The 18,761-nt window shown below is 40.8% G+C and overlaps 1 protein-coding gene across 2 annotated transcripts; it reads left to right on the plus strand.

Moving 5' to 3' along the window:
• Positions 1-4,630: 4,630 nt before the first annotated feature.
• On the plus strand, positions 4,631-16,917 carry CCDC117 (coiled-coil domain containing 117). 2 transcript variants are annotated; one of them, XM_024767956.1, is made up of 5 exons: positions 4,631-4,911; positions 5,541-5,591; positions 10,932-11,156; positions 11,632-11,769; positions 13,994-16,917. In XM_024767956.1, the coding sequence occupies exons 1-5, from the start codon at positions 4,730-4,732 to the stop codon at positions 14,229-14,231; spliced, it is 834 nt and encodes a 277-aa protein (XP_024623724.1). In that variant the 5' UTR covers positions 4,631-4,729; the 3' UTR covers positions 14,232-16,917. The 2 variants fall into 2 exon arrangements, with proteins under 2 accessions (XP_024623724.1, XP_024623725.1); XM_024767957.1 differs by lacking the exon at positions 4,631-4,911 and adding an exon at positions 5,037-5,243 and having other exon boundaries at positions 13,994-16,909.
• The last annotated feature ends 1,844 nt before the right edge of the window (positions 16,918-18,761 follow it).

The raw sequence follows: 18,761 nt of genomic DNA on the forward strand, positions 1-18,761 counted from the left end.
AAAAAGACATGTGGGGACACTTGGAAAAATGTGAATACAGATGAGATGATTTTAAAGAATTATTATTAATTCTGTTTAGGTGTGATAAAAGCATTGTGGTTATGTTTTGTTTTAAATATTTGTTAGGGATAAATGTTAAAGCATTTACAGATAAAATACAAGTCTGGGATTTGCTTTAAAATAATCATGAAAAAAAAAAAATCATGAAAAATTCCTGTGCCCTAACACAGTATTTCCTATTTACATATTACATCCTTTTTTATCCTCATACGCACACATTTTTTCCATGCCTGTAGCCATAATACACCAATTCTTTTATGATCCGAGAACAAATGCTGCTTTTGAGAAGGGGCTCCTCTATTTGGAATGTCATTGGCAACACCTGAACGTACAAGTTTCACTCTGTCCTTGACAGCCAAGGTCGTTCTCCTTTTTTAAGCAGGAGCATTAATTCCTTAGGGATTGTGATGGTTAATTTTATGTATTAACTTGATTAGCCTAAGGGATGTCCCAATAGCTGGTAAAACATCATTTCTGGGTGTGCTTCTGAGGATGTTTCTGGAAGAGATTAGAATTTGAATTGGGGAACTGAGTATTGCAGATGGCCCTTCGATGTGGGTGGGCACCCGCCAATCCACTGGGGGCTCTAATAGAAGAAAGAGGAGGAGGAAGGGCAAATTGGCTCTCTCTTTCTGCTTGAGCTGAGACATCCATCTGCTGCCCTTGGATGTCGGTTCTCCTGATACTCAGGCTTTCGCACTCAGAGACTTACACCGTCAACCCCCTGATTGGCAAGCCTTCAGACTCAGGCTGAATTACATCACTGGCTTTCTGGTTTTCTAGTTGCAGATGGCAGATGGTGGGACTTCCTGGCTTCCATAACCAAGTAAGTCAATTCCTGTAATAGGTCTCCTCTTATATATATATCCCAGGATATATCCCTGTATATCCTATAGTTTCTGTTTCTCTGCAGAACCCTGACTAATGCAAGGATCTTCCCTCGAATATGCATTTGAGGATTCTCAGCAGGAAAAAAAAAAAAAGTTTCTATTTGCTTGTGGAAAGCGGTAATGATATTCCTGGTTTTGGAATCAGTCAAATCTTTCCAGAACCATCATTACTAACTGTGAGACCTTGAGATTTGTCCTTCACCTCACTGAATCTTAGCCTCTAATTCTGCAAAGTGGTGATATTAACACTGTAGTACAGAGTTGTTGTGGAGCCAACATGAAATAGTGCCCTCAGCACAGTGCCTGGTACATAGTAAATGTTCAATAAATGCATGCTGCTGGTGGTGTTTGCTTCTTTCAGCCTCTTGTTTTTAACCTCATGTCCTAGTCCATCTGGGCTGATATAACAAATATCATAGACTGGGTGTTATATAAACAACAGAAATTTATGCTCACAGTTCTGGAGGCTGGGAAGTCTGAGATGGAGTCACCAGCAGATTCAGTGTCTGGTGACAACACATTCCTAGTTCATAGATTGCCATCTTTCTGCTGTGTCCTCACGTGGTAGAAGGGGCAGGGGAGCTTCGTAGGGTCTCTTTATAAGGGCATTTGTGAGGGTTCCACCCTCATGACCTAATCACCTCCCAGAGGCCTAATACTATCCTAATACTATCATATTGGCGGTCAGGATTTCAACACATGAATTTGGGGGGACACAAACATTCAGTCCATTGTACCTCATCAATTGTTTATTTCAAAAACATTTATCCTTTATGGCCTAATAAATAGTACATATTCATTGGAAAAGAATAAAAACTTATACCCAGAAAGTGTAAGTTCTGGTATTGCCATCAACATTTTGGTTTGGTGTCTTTTCTTCCAGAGGGGATGAAGCCTAATATTTTTGTATTAACATCCTGACGAGGTTGTTTCTTGCTAAGCTCTAGTAACTAATGACTATTAATTATGTAGACAAAGTACTCACCCTCTCTAAGTTTGGCTTTGCTGTCTTTATATAGAGTCATATGAGTATCTGTGGTCTAGTTGCGATAGTGCACAGCTCTTATGTGTGTATTGGACACTAGCACACAGGTACGTGAGTGTGCATATACACACAAATAAGGAAAAAAGACTGGAAGGATATTCATAACAATCATGCTTCTAATGGGATGCCATTAAGGCGGTTTTTATTTGCTTCTCTAACCTTTTATCACCACTTCAACTAATTTTTTTACTAAGAACCTGTGTTTTTTTCCGCATGCGCAGGCTCAGCGGCCTGGCTCACGGGCCCAGCCGCTCTGCGGCATGTGGGATCTTCCCGGACTGGGGCACGAACCCGTGTCCCCTGCATCGGCAGGTGGACTCTCAACCACTGCGCCACCAGGGAAGCCCCTGTGTTAGTTTTAAAACCAGAAAACTTTTTTTTTCTTAAATAAAAAGATAAATAAGATTAGCCACCAGGAAAAAGGAGTCAGGAAGGGATTGTCTAAGTGTCTGTATGTCTCTGACCCACCAATCCTATGAGAGGTGAGCCAGAAGTCACCTCTAGGAGGCATGCCTGGATTGTCACTGAAAAGAAGAGACGCTCTCAGTGGCCACTGTTAAGTTCCATAGCCACTCTCCCCAAGTTAGTGTGGGAGACAGTGCACAATGAGCCTGTTTTTTTCTTCCAGGGGTCCGAAGCTCCATGTAGTCTCTCTCAGACACATTATACTGAGGCTTTCACTGATTCCCCCAAAGCACTTTTTCCAGGGAATTCAATGAGATGGAGCAAAGCCTAGAAGTTTAAGGCAGGATCTAGGGTCTCAGACCTGGGGCTGAACACTGGCTCCATCACTTATAGCTGAGGGAATTGGGAACCATAACCTGCCTCAATTTCCTTATCTGTAAAATGGGGGCATAAAAGCATCCAATTTAGCATTATTATGAGGAATACTTGACTTTATCTGGGTAAAGAGCACCTGCAAATAGGAAGTACCTAATAAATTATTAATTCTAATACATTGCTTGATAAGGGGCATGCAACTTAGTATAGAATTGTGAATTAAAGGATAAAAGAATGAATTTGGATAGACATTCAAGAAATATAATTAGGTGGAAAAGAAGTTTCAGAATAATATATAGAGTAGGACTCCCTTTTATAAATGTATATTTGTATGTCTATGTGTATATAACATCATCTGGATGGATTTTTTTTTTTCAGGTGAGGAATGAGTTGACCATTTGTAGAAGTGACCCAGGAGAATATCTTTTATATCCAGTTGAGGTAAGTAGGGTGTTACCTTAAGGAGGCAAAACTGCATTGTAAATATCAGTAAGAAAACTTAAACTGAATCAATCATATTACATTAGACAAAGGGGTCCATTTACTTTTTCCCAGACTACCATGAAGGCAATGTTGGAAAAAAAGGAAGAGAAATCTGGAGGCCTTTCACGAGCCCATAGGACTTGCTAACTGATTAAATATGGGGGGGGGGGGCAGTGAACAAAAAAGAGGCATCAATGATGTTGCTTAGGGTTTTGGTTAGAAAGAGAAAAGCATCTTCTAACAGCTGAAACTGGCCTGGTACTATCAGGTGGACCCTGGTGTTCCCTGTTAAACAATTTCACAGAACATCAACATCAAACAGGGACAGAGATGTGACTTCTATGGATCAAGATAAAAGCAAGACCCCTTTGTAATCCTGTCTGTAACCCAATCCTAAACATTGTCCAAAGCACAAAATGACCAAACATCTCCCATCCTGGCCAATGCAAGGACTGTTGCTTCTTTACCAACTGTAGGTTTAGCCTCCCTTCATTCCCCCCACCTTCTAGAAAAGATTAGCTAAGATAACCATAGAATTATCTCTGCTTTCTGACAGTATTAAGTCCAGAGCAAAGCCCTGCTTCTTTGACCTGCCCCCAAATCCCCCTATGACACACAGAAATCCTATAGGAAGCCTTTTCTAACACCCTCTTACTGAGACACTCCCTGACTGCAATAAGTCAATAAATCCATCTTTGGTCAATTACAGGTGTGTTCTTGGTGGTCTTTGGCTGAAGGGCATTGACTTTGGTATAAGTAACTCAGACTAGATGATGATGCCATTTCCTGAGATGGGAAAAATTATCGTGATCAGTGGTTGTGGTGACAAATTCTGCTAGCCCTTTAGCAAGACTTTGTCTCTGGATGTCCCAGGTAGAGCCTGGAAGTCTTGCCAGTCCCTCTCACAAGAGCTCTAAGGTTTTCCCTCATCCTCCATGCTGTTCCCTCTAAGGCATCATCAACTTTATTTACATTAAAACACAGAAGGAATTACTAGCTGATTTTTAACGTGTACTATGTGCCAAGAAGTGTCCTAAGGGCTCTAGATGTTTTAATCCATTTAATTCTCCCATCGGTCTTATGAACATAGGTACTACTGTTTTCAGGTTTTACTACTGAGAAAACTGAGGTACAGAGGTTCCATAACTTGCTGAGTGAGGATTCGAACCTATATCATATTCTGGGTTGGCCAGGGCCATCCTCCAGCCCCGGAGACTCGGACAAGCAGCCATCTTGTTTGTAGTCCTCAAGGACTTCAACTCCCGGCAGACCTTGCGTCAGCAGTTCGCCACACACAACAAATCCCGGCGTGCCCCGGGCGGCTTGGGGTGGAGGGTTCTAGAAGGCGTGACGTGGGGTCGGGAGCGGGCTCAGAAGCGGGCGCCTCTTGGCAGTCGCTGTGGCAGCCGCTGCCGGGTCTGGGGCCGCGGGCAGCCGGGGCCGCGGGCGCAGCCTCCTCACCTCTCCGGCCATGGCCGCGCTTGGCCGGCCTTTCAGCGGCCTCCCGCTGAGAGGCGGCTCGGACTTCCTACAGCCGCCACCGACTTTCCCCGGCCGGGCCTTCCCGCCGGGGGCGGACGGCACCGAGCTGGCCCCGCGGTGGGAACCCCGCGCCGCCCCGAGCAGCCCGGGCGGGAGCGCGGCGCGCGGACGGTGAGGATCTCGGCGGGCGGGCGGGCGCGGGCTATTTGACCCTCCCCGCGACCTTCGGCGGGGGAGCCCCACAGTCGGTTACCGTTAGTCGCCTGAGGTAGCAAAGCGCGGGGGTCCGGTTCGGACCCTGGCCCCCCTGCGTCCCGGGAAGTGAGGAAACGGTCCGAGCTCGCCCAGGGCGTGCGAGGAAGGGAGCCGGGTCGAGCCGGGCCTGGAGCTGCCGTGGGCGCGCACTCGCCTCGCTCCCTCCAGACCGCGGCGGAGCCGCCGCTGCTGTTAACTTTCAGCGCCTCTCGGACATTGAGTTTTGTCATCCGCAACTTGGGACAGAAGTGAGTCCTCCTAGTGGGATCATAAAATAAAGTGCTTAGCCCGGTGCCTGCCCCGATACGTTTTCCCTACGGTGGTCCCCCTCAATTTATCTCCCCCGGTCTTGACCAAATGAGAAGTTTAGATTTCAGTCTCTATACCTGACTGACTTTGTGACCTATATATCCATCCCACTCGGCAAGGAAGGGGACCGCTGGTGGGAATGGAGTGGGCAAGATTATCGGAGCCAGAAAGTGGATGCTGAACGCACCCGCTCAATAAATTTCTCAACTGACTGATTTTCTGGTTTGTTTCAACAGTGTTTCAGTTCATCATAGAAAGAAACACAAGCGAGAGGAGGAGGAGGATGAGTAAGTTTCAGGTGCCATTTATTCACTTAACGGTCACTTAATTTAACCTATTTTATATCCATGACTATTTGTTTTTAAGTCAAAGTGTGAAACATCAGGTGTCTGAAAGGAGGTCCAAGGAACTGATAACATGGGTTACGTTTTAGAGAACGGAGCTGGGCAGGTCAGAGGGAAACTTGTCACTCTAAACAATTGTATAGCTTGGACATGGAAGCAACCTAAGTATCCATCGACAGATGAATGGATAAAGATGTGGCACATATATACAATGGAGTATTACTCAGCCATAAAAAGAAACGAAATTGAGTTATTTGTAGTGAGGTGGATGGACCTAGAGTCTGTCATACGGAGTGAAGTAAGTCAGAAAGAGAAAAACAAGTACAGTATGCTAACACATATATATGGAGTCTAAAAAAAAAAAAAGGTTCTGAAGAACCTAGGGGCAGGACAGGAATAAGGACGCAGATGTAGAGAATGGAGTTGAGGACGTGGGGAGGGGGAAGGGTAAGCTGGGACGAAGTGAGAGAGTGGCATGGCCATATATACACTACCAAATGTAAAATAGATAGCTAGTGGGAAACAGCTGCATAGCACAGGGAGATCAGCTCAGTGCTTTGTGACCACCTAGAGGGGTGGGATAGGGAGGGTGGGAGGGAGCCGTAAGAGGGAGGAGATATGGGGATATATGTATACGTATAGCTGATTCACTTTGTTATACAGCAGAAACTAACACAACATTGTAAAACAATTATACTCCAATAAAGATGTTAAAAAATATATATAAGCGATTGTAATATTTGAACTTTGAGCCATGTGAATATTGTTATATGCATAAAATAAAAGAATTCGCAGAAGGCTACGTATTGAAAAGTCTTAGACTCCTTGCTCCCAGTTCTCCCCAGAAGTTACCCTTGTTGCCTGTTTCCTATGTCTCCTAAGGAAGATAATGTAAAAATTTACAAGTTTATGACTGTATATAGTTCTGGTTTTTTACACTGTAAGTAAGATACTATTCACACTGTAACACATTGGATCTTTTCATTTTACTCTTCTGTAGCTTGTTGCATATGGGCACATAGAGTTCTACCTAATTTATTTTCCAACAGGTGAGTGGAATTCTATTGTAAGGTTAGGTACAGATAATTAACCAGTCTCCTAGTGATGGATTTCTAAGTTAATTCTAATCTTTGTTATTACTAACAAATCTACCATGACCACCATTCTTTTTTTTTTTAACATCTTTATTGGAGTCTAATTGCTTTACAATATTGTGTTAGTTTCTGCAGTTTATCTGTCGATGGACAATTAGGTTGCTTCCATGTCCTGGCTATTGTAAATAATGCTGCAGTGAACATTGGACCACCATTCTTTTTAAGTTCTTTGTATATATTTGCAAGTAGGTAAATGGATTCCTAGATGGGAAATTGCTGGATTTTAAAGTATATACATTTTGAATTTTGGAAAAAATTGTTGCCAATTTATACTCCTTTTACAGTGGGAATGCCTGTTTCTCCATCTTCTCAGATGGAGATTTTTTGATCACCACTTAACTGATAGGTAAAAAATTACATCTCATAGGCAGACAGTCTTAAAAAAAAAAAATATGAGTAAAAGATTTCCCCAAAGGGGATATCCAAATGACCAATTAAATGAAAAGATGTTTGACCTCATCGGTCTTTAGGGAAATGCATATTAAAGACACAATAAGATACTCCACCACCAGATACTGGAGGGTTCTGTAGCACCAGGAACTCTCAAACACTATGGTTGAGTATGTAAATTGCTACAATACTTAGGGAAACAGTTTTGCATCGCATGAGTTGAAGGTGCACATACCCATTTACCCAGCAGTTCTCCTCTTGAGTATGTACATGTGCTCATCAGGAGACATGTACAAGAAAGTTCATAGCATCCTTGTTCATGATAGCTCAAAATTGGAATGTCTGAACAGTACAATGGATAAAGTAAATTTTTTGCTGAGTTCAATTCAGCAAAAAAAAAAAAACAAAAAAACCCCACATCTATCAACCTAGATGTGTCTTATAGTATGAGCAAAAGAAACATCACAAGAATATATATGTATACAGTATAATTCCTTATATATAAAGTTCAAAACCAGGCAAAACTAAAACCTTGAAGATTGCATATCTACATACTTGATAATGTATTTTTTAAAAAATGAAGTGATTACCATAAAAGATAGTATTTACCTACAGAGAGGAGGGTGTAGAGTACCATTTTGGGATTCTGACAGCAGTCTATATCTTGTATATTATTTTCATGGATTTTTTTTTTTCCCCCGGTACACGGACCGGGGCATGAACCCATGTCCCCTGCATCGGCAGGCGGACTGTCAACCACTGTACCACCAGGGAAGCCCATGGATTTTTGTTTCATAATTATTGTATGTACTTTTATAAGTGTAGGCATTTTATAATTAAATTAGATCACTTTTAATTTGTATTTTGTAAATTATAGGCGGTGTTGAACATCTTTTAAGCCATCTGTGCTTCATTTTGTGTGAATTGTTCATGTTTCTGCAAATTTTTTATTGGCTATTGGTCTTTTTCTTGTTAATCTATAAGAAATTTTATTAAGGAAGCCAGTATATTATATATGTTTTGTTTTCTCCAGATTTGTTGTCTTTCAACTTTGTGTATGATCTTTTTTTCTTTTTTTGCCAGCAGAAACTTTGAATTTTCTCACCTGGTTGATACATAGACTAATGAGACAGTAGATTTGAATGTTGTCTCAGTTTAAAAACACTTCTGGGACTTCCCTGGCAGTCCAATGGTTAAGACTCTCCGCTTCCAATGCAGGGGGCATGGGTTTGATCCCTGGTTGGGGAACTAAAAATCCTGAATGCTGAGGCGTATGGCCAAAAATTTTTTTTTAATAAATAATATAAAAAATCTCTGGACCAGACAATATTTATGTTCTTTATAGCCTTGGGATTACTGTAGATACACAGGGACCTCTTTGCTTTTATCTTTTGGGGTTCCTTATAGGAGATTATTGAATAAAGAGTTCCAGTGTCATAAATAAAAAGTTTGAAGTGGCTTTAAAAGTTAACCATCTTTTATATAACTGATTCATTTTGTTGTGAAGCTGAAACTAACATACCATTGTAAAGCAATTATACTCCAATAAAGATGTTAAAAAAAAAAGTTAACCATCTGTAATATACAGGTGGAGAGATTGAGGCCCTGAGACTGGACAGTTGGATGTCAAATACCTAGAAGTGTGCTGCCCGCCTGCCATTTCCATAGCTCTTATCAGAACTATAAAGTCTTTTATATCCCATTTTCTTTGGGACTTAATCATCATTGATCTCTAAGTATTTGCAAAGTGGACCTAGAGGCATGAAATAATTTAGCCCAAATTATGTTGGAGATCAGAGATCAGAACCCAGCTCTGATACTCAGTTGCATTTAAAGATCTTTTTAAATATATATATATATTTATTAGGCTGCTCCAGGCCTTCGTTGCGGCATACAGGATTTTTTAGTTGCGGCATTTGAACTCTTAGTTGCGGCATGCATGCGGGATCTAGTTCTCCCACCAGGGATGGAACCCAGGTCCCCTGCACTGGGAGCATGGAGTCTTACCCACCAGGCCAGCAGGGAAGTCCCTCAGCTGTATTTAATAGTTGAATTGTTAGATATGCTAGGAAATTACCTGTTCCTTCTAGATTTATTCTGCTTTTTCCTACATGACTTTTTTTTTTTTTTTTTTGGAATTCTTAAGCACTGAGCCACCAGGGAAGTCCAACATGACTTCTTACGTCTATAACTTTTTCTTCTGCTTTCTAAAACGTCACATACTTTATCCAAATACTACAGAAATGTTTGATTTATGGATAGACATTCTTTTTTTTTTTTTTTTTTTTTGCGGTACGCGGGCCTCTCACTGCGGTGGCCTCTCCCGTTGCGGAGCACAGGCTCCGGACGCGCAGGCCCAGCGGCCATGGCTCACGGGCCCAGCCGCTCCGCGGCATGTGGGATCTTCCCGGACCGGGGCACGAACCCGCGTCCCCTGCATCGGCAGGCGGACTCTCAACCACTGCGCCACCAGGGAAGCCCGATAGACATTCTTAATACTTTCTTATGAATTAAAAATAATTATACACGAAACATCTCATTTAATAATTGATTCCAGTCAAAAATCTAGGTTCAAGAGAGCATTATTACTTGTCAGATTTTATATTGACAGAGACTTGAATGTTGATTTTCATAGTTTTGACATGAAATAGAAATTTCTTTCTAAAATACATGCTTCTTCCTTTGACTCTTTGTTTAGAATCAGAAGCTGTGGTAGCCATTAATGAATTTTTTGGTTGCAGAGCTGTATTCTGGTCTTGAGATTGTGCTTGGTGATGCCCAGGCAATAATGTACTTTTGGTCTAAATACTCAAAATAGAGCAGGGCAGGCTGTCTATTTAACTTGCTTCAGGACAGGTCTCAGCTAAACACCAGGCAGGTCATAGTGCTTGCAGATACTAGTTCGTGGTAAGAGCTTGAACAGTTGAATTTCCCTAACAAGGCAGGAGGTTTTAGTGAAAATGGCAAAGAGGTAGGATTCAGGGTCTGTCTCTGGGGTCTGGTACCCAAAATATCAATACAACTCACCTTACATGACACTTTGGAGGGAGCACTTTAGTTTTCGAGGTCCTAGTTTCCACATGTGCAAAACAAAGAAATTGGCTTTGATGAACTCTAAGGTCTCAAGGAAATACAAAATTTCTAGGAAGTGAGGATAGTTTATGTTGCAAGGCAGGAGAAAAGTGCACCCCATTATTAGGGACCCATAGGGCAAATGACAGCCTCTACCATTTTTGGAGAGAACCAAGAAAACAGCAATATCATTTGCACCTGTAGTACTTGCTGCAGGCCTGATGAAGCATATATTTTTGCCCTAAGGGAATATAGGATGCCTGCAGATTACCTCCTCATATGTCCAGTGTAGTGGAGCAGCAGCAATTTGAAAAAATATGGCTGGCACTGAATTGCTACTTTGTGATTTTTGTATTCTTTACTTCCCACTTGACCTTTCCAGAGCTGAATAAGTGAGAACGACTTTAAATTCCCACAGCGAACACTTCTAATCTGGAAAAGGAAAAATCTTGCAGTTGCAACCTAATTTGACAAATGTCGGGAAGGGAAACATCTCAGGGAGGCTGTGAGAATGACAGAAAAGAAAATGTGTGATTTTCCATCTTGTAATCACACACTGTCAAAAATTAGAGGTTTTTCGTAGAAGAATTTGATTAGAGATGGGGGATGATACACATTTCATTTATATTAGCCAGGATTTTCATTGATTTTTTTTTTTTTTTTTCAGTTGTCCAGTAAGAAAGAAAAGGCTAACTGAAGCAGGGCTCTGTGCTGGTCCTAATGACTGGATTCTTTGTGCACATCAGGATATAGAGGGTCATGGAGTAAATCCGTGCACTAGTGGCCTTTCTGCACCTGGCATGTTAGATGTTATTTGTGAAGAGATGGATCAGACAACAGGAGAACCACAATGTGAAGTTGCCCGAAGGAGGCTTCAGGAAATTGAGGACAGGTAAATGGGCAGCATATATCTAGCTGCTTATTATTGTTCCTATGTAACATCTCTACTCTTTCAAGTTAGTCTAATTCATCATTTGGTGATTCCTTGATCCTCAATGTATCAGACTATAAAAATCAGAAAGCTCAAAGTATACACTTTAAATGTTAAAGTAAGTTCTTCTCATAGAACTGTACTAAATATTTTCACTTACTATCTCTGAATATTACTTTTTGGTATGAGGGTTTTTAGGGACACATTCTTCAAATTTGATTGCCTCTAATGTAAAACATTTTGGTTAAATGTTGAACAGCTCTTTTGTGTATACTTTCTTCTCTCAGGTATAGTCTCATATTTTACTTGATATTTTGCTGTAGCACCTGTTGCGTTTATCCTTGTTTTTATTTTTAAAATTTTTTCCAATTAATAGAATATATAATAGCTTAACTAAATAATTTTTCTTTCTTCCTTCGCTTCTGTCTTTATTTAGAATAATTGACGAAGATGAAGAAGTTGAAGCTGACAGAAATATTAACCATCTTCCCAGCCTTGTCCTTTCTGATACCATGAAAACAGGTTTGAAGAGGGAATTTGATGAAGTCTTTACAAAGAAAATGATTGAGTCCATGTAAGTTTTGGTTTCTGGTTTCCATTCAGTTATGATCTTGGAGGGAAAACACAGTCTCTAGACATTTCCTGATCGCCAACCAAGTGAAAGCACAGTACGTTTGTATTTAGCCCAAGTTGGAGACCTTTTCTTAGTTCATTGGAGTGAACAAAATGCTACGCAAGCAGGAGTTGGCTGCCTTGTGTACTCAGCCCTGGGTTGTTTTGAAGTCCTAAAATGCACTAATAGTCTAATATTTGGAAATGGGAGGATTGGCAAGAAAGAACCCATTCTCATGTGTATATGTGTAGCTGATTCACTTTGTTATACAGCAGAAACTAACATTGTAGAGCAATTATACTCCAATAAAGAAGTTAAAAAAAAAAACCAACCCATTCTCTCAAATACCTATGATAGGATGTAGGAACCACATTTCAAAAGTACCTTTTACCTGGCTCTCTCAGTTATCTAGGACCACTATTAGGACCTAGGAAACAAAAGTCTCCCAGCAGTCAAAAAAGTTATCACAAAGGCCACAATCCACAGCTCATATTCTTACCTCATAGTGTGTAGCCCCTCAGGCCTTTAGCTCTAAGAGCCATTTTGCACTTCGTTTAGACCCAGTTTGATCAGCTCAGTTATCTGGTTTCCTCAGTCATCAGAGTAGAAACACAAAAACAGCAGAACAGACAAACTCATAGTAGTCAATAGTGACAGTACAGTGTGAGAACAGGATAGGCAACTGGAAAGCAAACATAAGAACCTGAAAAGCAAAGCAGCCTGGAGCCCATTTACATAAGAACTAATGATAGCCCTGTAATTCTTGTAGTCCTTGAGCTTAGATGATTTCAAGTGGTCATTACCAACTCTGTAAAGTACAGTTGTCTCTTAATATCCATGGGGGGATTGGTTCCAAGACCCCCTGCGGATACTAAAATCCAGGGATGCTCAGTTCCCTTATATAAAATGGTCTGAGGGCTTCCCTGGTGGCGCAGTGGTTAGGAATCCGCCTGCCAATGCAGGGGACACAGGTTCAAGCCCTGGTCTGGGAAGATCCCACATGCCACGGAGCAACTAAGCCCTTGTGCCACAACTACTGAGCCCGCGTGCCGTAGCTTCTGAGGCCCGCACGCCTAGAGCCTGTGCTCTGCAACAAGAGGAGCCACCACAATGGGGAGCCCACGCACTGCAACGAAGAGTAGCCCCCACTCGCCACAACTAGAGAAAACCACGCAGCAATGAAGACCCAACATAGCCAAGAATAAGTAAATAAATTAATTAATTAAAAAAATAAAATGGTCTGAATCAAAAACCCACAGATACAGAGGGCCAACTGTAGTGGGCAAGTTATAAAGTGCCATTTAGATGTTGCCTAGAAAAGACTTTGGATAGACTTGGTACTCAGTGAGGGTAAGTGTCAGATATCTGAAAAATTCTCTTAGGATACCAGTCCCACTGATGCCAGGTAGATGAGACAGTATTGTCTTTAGACACAGTGGGTTCCACTGCTGCTCGATGTTAGCACACAAGGGTTTTGCATTAGCCTCCTAGCTTGATCTTATAATTCTGACTACCCAGCCCTTAAGGTGGGTAAATAGTTTAGCCAAGAGTAAGCAGGTCACGTTGCCCTCCAGCCTAAAACATAGCACTTTCTGCTCTTGGTAGTTTTCCAGAAGCTAGCCTTGTGTGTAGGGGAGTGTGTTCTTCATTGTTTGTGTTTTATTTTTCCTTACTTGCCCTTGGGTCCCAGAAACCATCAAACCATCACTAGATGGAGAGGGCAGCGAGGGGGTGGGGTAGGCACAGACAGTGGCTTACTGCAAAAAGCATTGTGTTTCATAGCTGTACTAAGCAAAAGGCATACTGAGATATTTTTAGTGTGTTTGGCCAATGTTTCTTTTTCATTTATAATGGTTTAGTACAAGATAGTAGCTCACATCTGCTAATATTAACCACAGTTTAAGAAAACACTATAATAAATCAAGGGCCTCTGTTTTACATGTTGAATGTTTATATTCTGATCACAGCATCAGTACAACCAGTTGGTTTGCTTAAAAATGCATGCAGAACTGTAAAATTAAATGTACTTGAGTGGCCTTTGTAAAGATCAATTTGGATTGTCATAAATCTCCTATTTAATCCCATCCGTTTTTAGATGTTAGGTAGCAAACATTAGTTTTTCAATGTATATCTTTTATTTTCATGTTATAAAATTATTGATAAAAATCTGTATTTTATGTCTTAGGAGCCGTCCTTCCATGGAGCTTGTGCTCTGGAAACCTCTCCCTGAACTCCTTTCTGATAAGCCAAAGCTGTCATCTAATGCTAAGAACTACACAGGAGAGAGCCAAACTAAGCATGCAGCTGCTGGCACTGCCTACCCTCAAAGAACTGAACTGTTCTTGGAACCTCGGCAAACAGGGTTGCCTGTTTACACTAGTTTGGAGACAGCTGCTTGCACAGAAGAAGAGATGGAACTCTAGACACCAGTTTCTATACTAAAGTTGTCAAATTTTAGAAGGCTTATGTGTTCAGTCATGAGCCTGCTTGTACAGTATAGGGACTTGAAAGTTTTGAAACGGGTGTAATAGCTCCACCTGTGATTTGGGGTGGGACTCTCATTTTGGGTAGCCATTTCTTGAATTCAATTTTTGCCAAGGCAACTTGTCTCAAGAGAAAAGCAGTTTTCTAGGGGTCTTATTAAAGGAATAAGGAGTACATTCTGCAAAGTCAAGTATAGAAGCTATATGTGTAAGCATGACTTTTAAGTCATCTGTCACATTGTCTATATCATTCAGATACTTGAGTTGAAAAAGATGCATTAAGAAAGTAGGATGCTTTCCTACTATGTGTACTTTGACAGTCAAGCCACAACTTCATCTGTAGTTATGAGCTCTGTTTACAGTGGTGACTATATATGATTGGGGAGAAGGAGAAAGGAGGCAGTAGCTTAAGCCTATGCTGGGGAAATTAACAGAGGCTCTGAAACCTGTATATTAGTTGTCAATTCATTGTAGCTATATTGATTAAATAGCCAGTAGCGTTGTGGCTCCCGTCTTTGCCTCTGAAAATGCAATGAAAAATACAAAGAAAAGGTTTTTCCTTTGAGGCTCTTTTGCCTTGTGCTACTGTTGCTCCTTGGTTTCCCTTGCATAATCGATAAGCCCAGCTATTCAGTAATGTTTACAGCTTAATTAACTTTGAGTGATAGTTTAAAAGGTTGTGAGGTAAACCATGTGTGAATTGGTTCTGGGAGAAGCATCCCTCAGGTAATCCTGGGGCAGTGCTGTATCAGCTAAGCTCAGCATATAACTTCTGTAGTTGAAAAAAAAAGTTGTGCCTGTATAAGCAAGTTGAGTTTTTTAATGTTAATTTAGAAAACAGTGACTGAATAATTAGCTGAGCACATATGGGCAAGTGACATTGAGATTTACTGAAATAGCCAGTTTGCCTATTGTTTCAACTATGGTGCAGTAAGCCTAAAAGTTAGAGAATAGCTTCCTGCTAGCAGGAAATCTTCATCTTGAGGACCTTAACCAGGCTCAAGGCGTCCTCTGAGGGTAACCAGGATTGAAGTTTTTTATTTCTCAGGAAGAGCTCTTCCTCGTGGCAAGGACTCAGTAGTACGAAGTAAAATGACAATTTCTTTAGTGCTACAAAATATCCACTATAACTTATTGAGTGTAATACTAGCTCTTTTATCAGACAATGGGAGACCACCCCAGTTCTTTCTGTTTTGTTTTCTGGGTTTCTTTTGCCTTTGTTGGAATCAGATACCTTGTGTAGAAAACATGGTTTATACCAAGTAGAGGTGACTTTAGGAGGCAGCTCCCAGGCAATTTTGAAACCCATGCCGAAGTCCCTCCCCTTGTTACAGATGGCATAGAAGTCACAAGTCTGTTAACTGGACTGTTTCTTCTCCTGCCTGTTGTTCCTGCTTTCTCTATTTCTGTCTGGATAGTCAGGAAAAGATTTAATGTTTAATATTTAAACAAAATATTTAATGTCTACACAATAAAATTATTCAAACTTCAAACCAGTATTGAAACAGTTGGAAACCAGCTAATAGTTTCTTAATCTCAGATTTAGAGATGAATGTAAACTGTATTCTGTTGAAACGTGCAAGTGTTTGATTCATGCCGTCTAAAAAACTCCTGCCTCTAGGTCATTGTTAATGGGACCAACTTGTAAAGTTTGTAGCCTTAAACCTCCATGCATTTGTTCTGCTACAGCTCAAAAACATGAAGTGACTGCCTGGAATTTGGAGTTAGTCCCAGTGTTCAGGTGAAGGAGAGGTGACAGCTTTCCAAAGAAGGACCCAAGCACACTAACACTGTCTTCTATAGGGATTGTTGGGCAGGCCTGGGATCCAGGTCTGTACAGTGAACAGGAGGAAAGAAGAGCTCTGAAACAAGGCTCAGATACCACGGGTATATGTAGGAGAGAACTAATAAGATTCTGTTAAGATCCAAGCAGAACTTGTTTCAGAAGTCATTTTACCTGACATGATCATTATTTCTGCAGGAAACATGGATGTTCAATGCTCCTTTTTAAACTTTATCCTGCATATGTTTGTACAAAAATTGTCTTCTTCATCCATGTGGTGCTTACTCATCTGAGCCGTCTCCACAGTCCCCATGCCTCTGCTTTGTTTTTCTTTTGTAGAGTAAGGCTTTTGCCTTAAGGTTTCCCTAGGGAATTAACAGGTCTTTTCATTTTGTACAGCTTTTGCAGCATGGATCAAACATTGGCTTACTATGCTAATGTGTGAAGAGAAAAAATTATCTAAAGCAGGTGAGCTTTAATGAACAAATGTGTATTTTCTCTGAGTTTGATTAGGGTATGTGTGGTTTTGTTTTTTTTTATTTCATATGAAGAAAGTTAAGTGCGGTTCTCACAGATATTAATCAAATAAAAATTGCTACTCATTCTTGAAAAGGTGCAAATGTAAAATTTTTAAAATGAGTGGAAACTAGAACCATGAGAAAAATGTTCACCAGTGGGTTCATTAATTATTTTGTATCTGGAACTTGGTTTTGTTTTTTAATAGTGATAAGGATGGTGGAGTACTTGGAAAGTTGTGGAAGATGCTGTTAATTTTACTTTAAAATGAGAATCTGGTGTTTTTGTATTTCGTTTTCAATAAAACAAGTGTTTTGGACTATTTGAGATATTGTGCACTTAAGTAAATGAAATCAAGTTTGGGACCTTTAAAAATAGGGAGTAGGAAAATTCCTCTAGATGTCCAGTTACATGGTCATTCCTTTCTTGAGTTGACAGGTCACTGGGTGGCGGTATTGCATGCATATTTACAACCATTAGTTGATAAATGTGGATCCCTGATTTGTGGGCAGGCAGAGTTTGAGTTGCGGCTACAGAAAACTCAGGATATTGTTTTACCAAAATTTGGAAATCACAGCTAAAAGTTATCTATTTTTATAGATTTGTAAACTAAGCCTAAGTAGATCGTGACAATTTAGTATAATAATCCAATTCACCAGGTCCAGGGTTCCTACTTGACCAGTGGTCTTTTTACAGCAATGCCTAACATGTTTAGGTTTCATTGAAATAATCTACAATAAAGTATGGTTCAGGCAGTGTAACTTTAAACTCCTTGAGGGAATATAGTTTTGTATGTATCAGTTTGGTTCAAATATTCTACTAGTGGCATTTGAGAGATGAGCTACATGCAGTTATGTGGTGTTAGACTATATAGCTCCAGCAAGACAGGAATGTTGCCTTTCAGCGACTGGTTAGTGGGTAAACAAGCCAGTCTTCCTGTCCCTAATTAACTTTAGTAGTTAGTTAGAGGGTAAAGATTTAATCTTAGAAGATTAGAATTTGATGCCATAAAATACTCTTGGAGTAGGAGGTATTAATTACCTCTGCCTACAGTTCTGTCGCTACTTTGCCTGCTCCAGGAACACACCTAGTAGAAAAGCAGAGAAGCACACATTGGTGTTACAAGGCCCAGGGAAATGGTGTACAGGTATCTGTCACCTGCTGCTTTGAGTTATGGACAACCTTCTGCATTTAATAGAAATCTTGCTTTGGTTTTGCAGAGAAAGATGTTTTTATTTCTAACCATTCCATTTAGTGTTTCAGTATGAAGATAGGATATCCTGAGTGTTTAGTAATTTTCACCCATCTGTGCAGGAAATGAAAACTCAATCTACACAGGTTGTGTCCTGTGTGTTATTCCTGTTGTACAGCTGTCTCTTTCATGTGATGTCATTGAATGTAAATTAGTTGAGCCCCAGTCTTCAGATGCTTGTTCTATAATGTTGAAAGCTAAAATGTATCTGTAATTACATCTGCCTACACATCCCTAAATAGATTCTCAGCACTTGTTTTCAGTTCTAGAAAATCTGGTGATCAGGTTTTTAATTGTGGGGCAGCTGGTGGATTTTTCTTACACTTACAAAACAGAAACTCAGAGATTAAGCAAGTTTGCGTTGCCAAGTACTAGGATTGGGCTCTGGTTTCAGCAACCAGGGACCTTAGGCTCTCTTGCCTACTAGTATGCTTGTGGACACGCCCCCAACCACACCAAAGGCATTCCCTTGTACTTGGCTGTAACCATGGCCTGCTTTGCCTTGCTGCTGGGGATACTTCGAATCCCACCTCGTTTGGTCTGCTCACTCACTCTGACCTCCCCAGAGGTAGTAAACACTGGCATACAATGCTGGCATGGGTAAAATAATTTCTATAAATTAGGGGACTCCTTTAATATCTTCTAAGTGGATTCCCAAGGAAAAGATGCACCTTGGATGATGAGGTTATCAAGTCTGTAGTTTGGGGGTTGTAACAGGTTCACTCTTTTGTGAAACATGTCCTAGAGTGTATATAATTCTGTAAGAGATTAAAACCCTTCCAAAGTGGATTAGGAGATAACAGTTAACTTTTGAGTGCTTGGGACGGTGCCTGGCATATACTAAGTGCTTATAATGCATCGTCTGTTTGAATCCTCTAGCAGCCGTTAGAGATACTATTATACCCCTTTACAGATGAGG

This window comes from Neophocaena asiaeorientalis, unplaced genomic scaffold, assembly GCF_003031525.2.
Source record: "Neophocaena asiaeorientalis asiaeorientalis breed wild unplaced genomic scaffold, Neophocaena_asiaeorientalis_V1.1 scaffold828, whole genome shotgun sequence".
NCBI classification, from domain to species: domain Eukaryota; kingdom Metazoa; phylum Chordata; class Mammalia; order Artiodactyla; family Phocoenidae; genus Neophocaena; species Neophocaena asiaeorientalis.

Excerpts from the sequence above, each read along its gene's own strand:
- CCDC117 (XM_024767956.1), top strand. The coding sequence starts at position 4,730 with ATGGCCGCGCTTGGCCGGCCTTTCAGCGGCCTCCCGCTGAGAGGCGGC. Across the intron at positions 11,157-11,631 it reads CTTCAGGAAATTGAGGACAG|AATAATTGACGAAGATGAAG; the intron begins GTAAATGGGCAG and ends GTCTTTATTTAG. Across the intron at positions 11,770-13,993 it reads AAGAAAATGATTGAGTCCAT|GAGCCGTCCTTCCATGGAGC; the intron begins GTAAGTTTTGGT and ends TTTATGTCTTAG.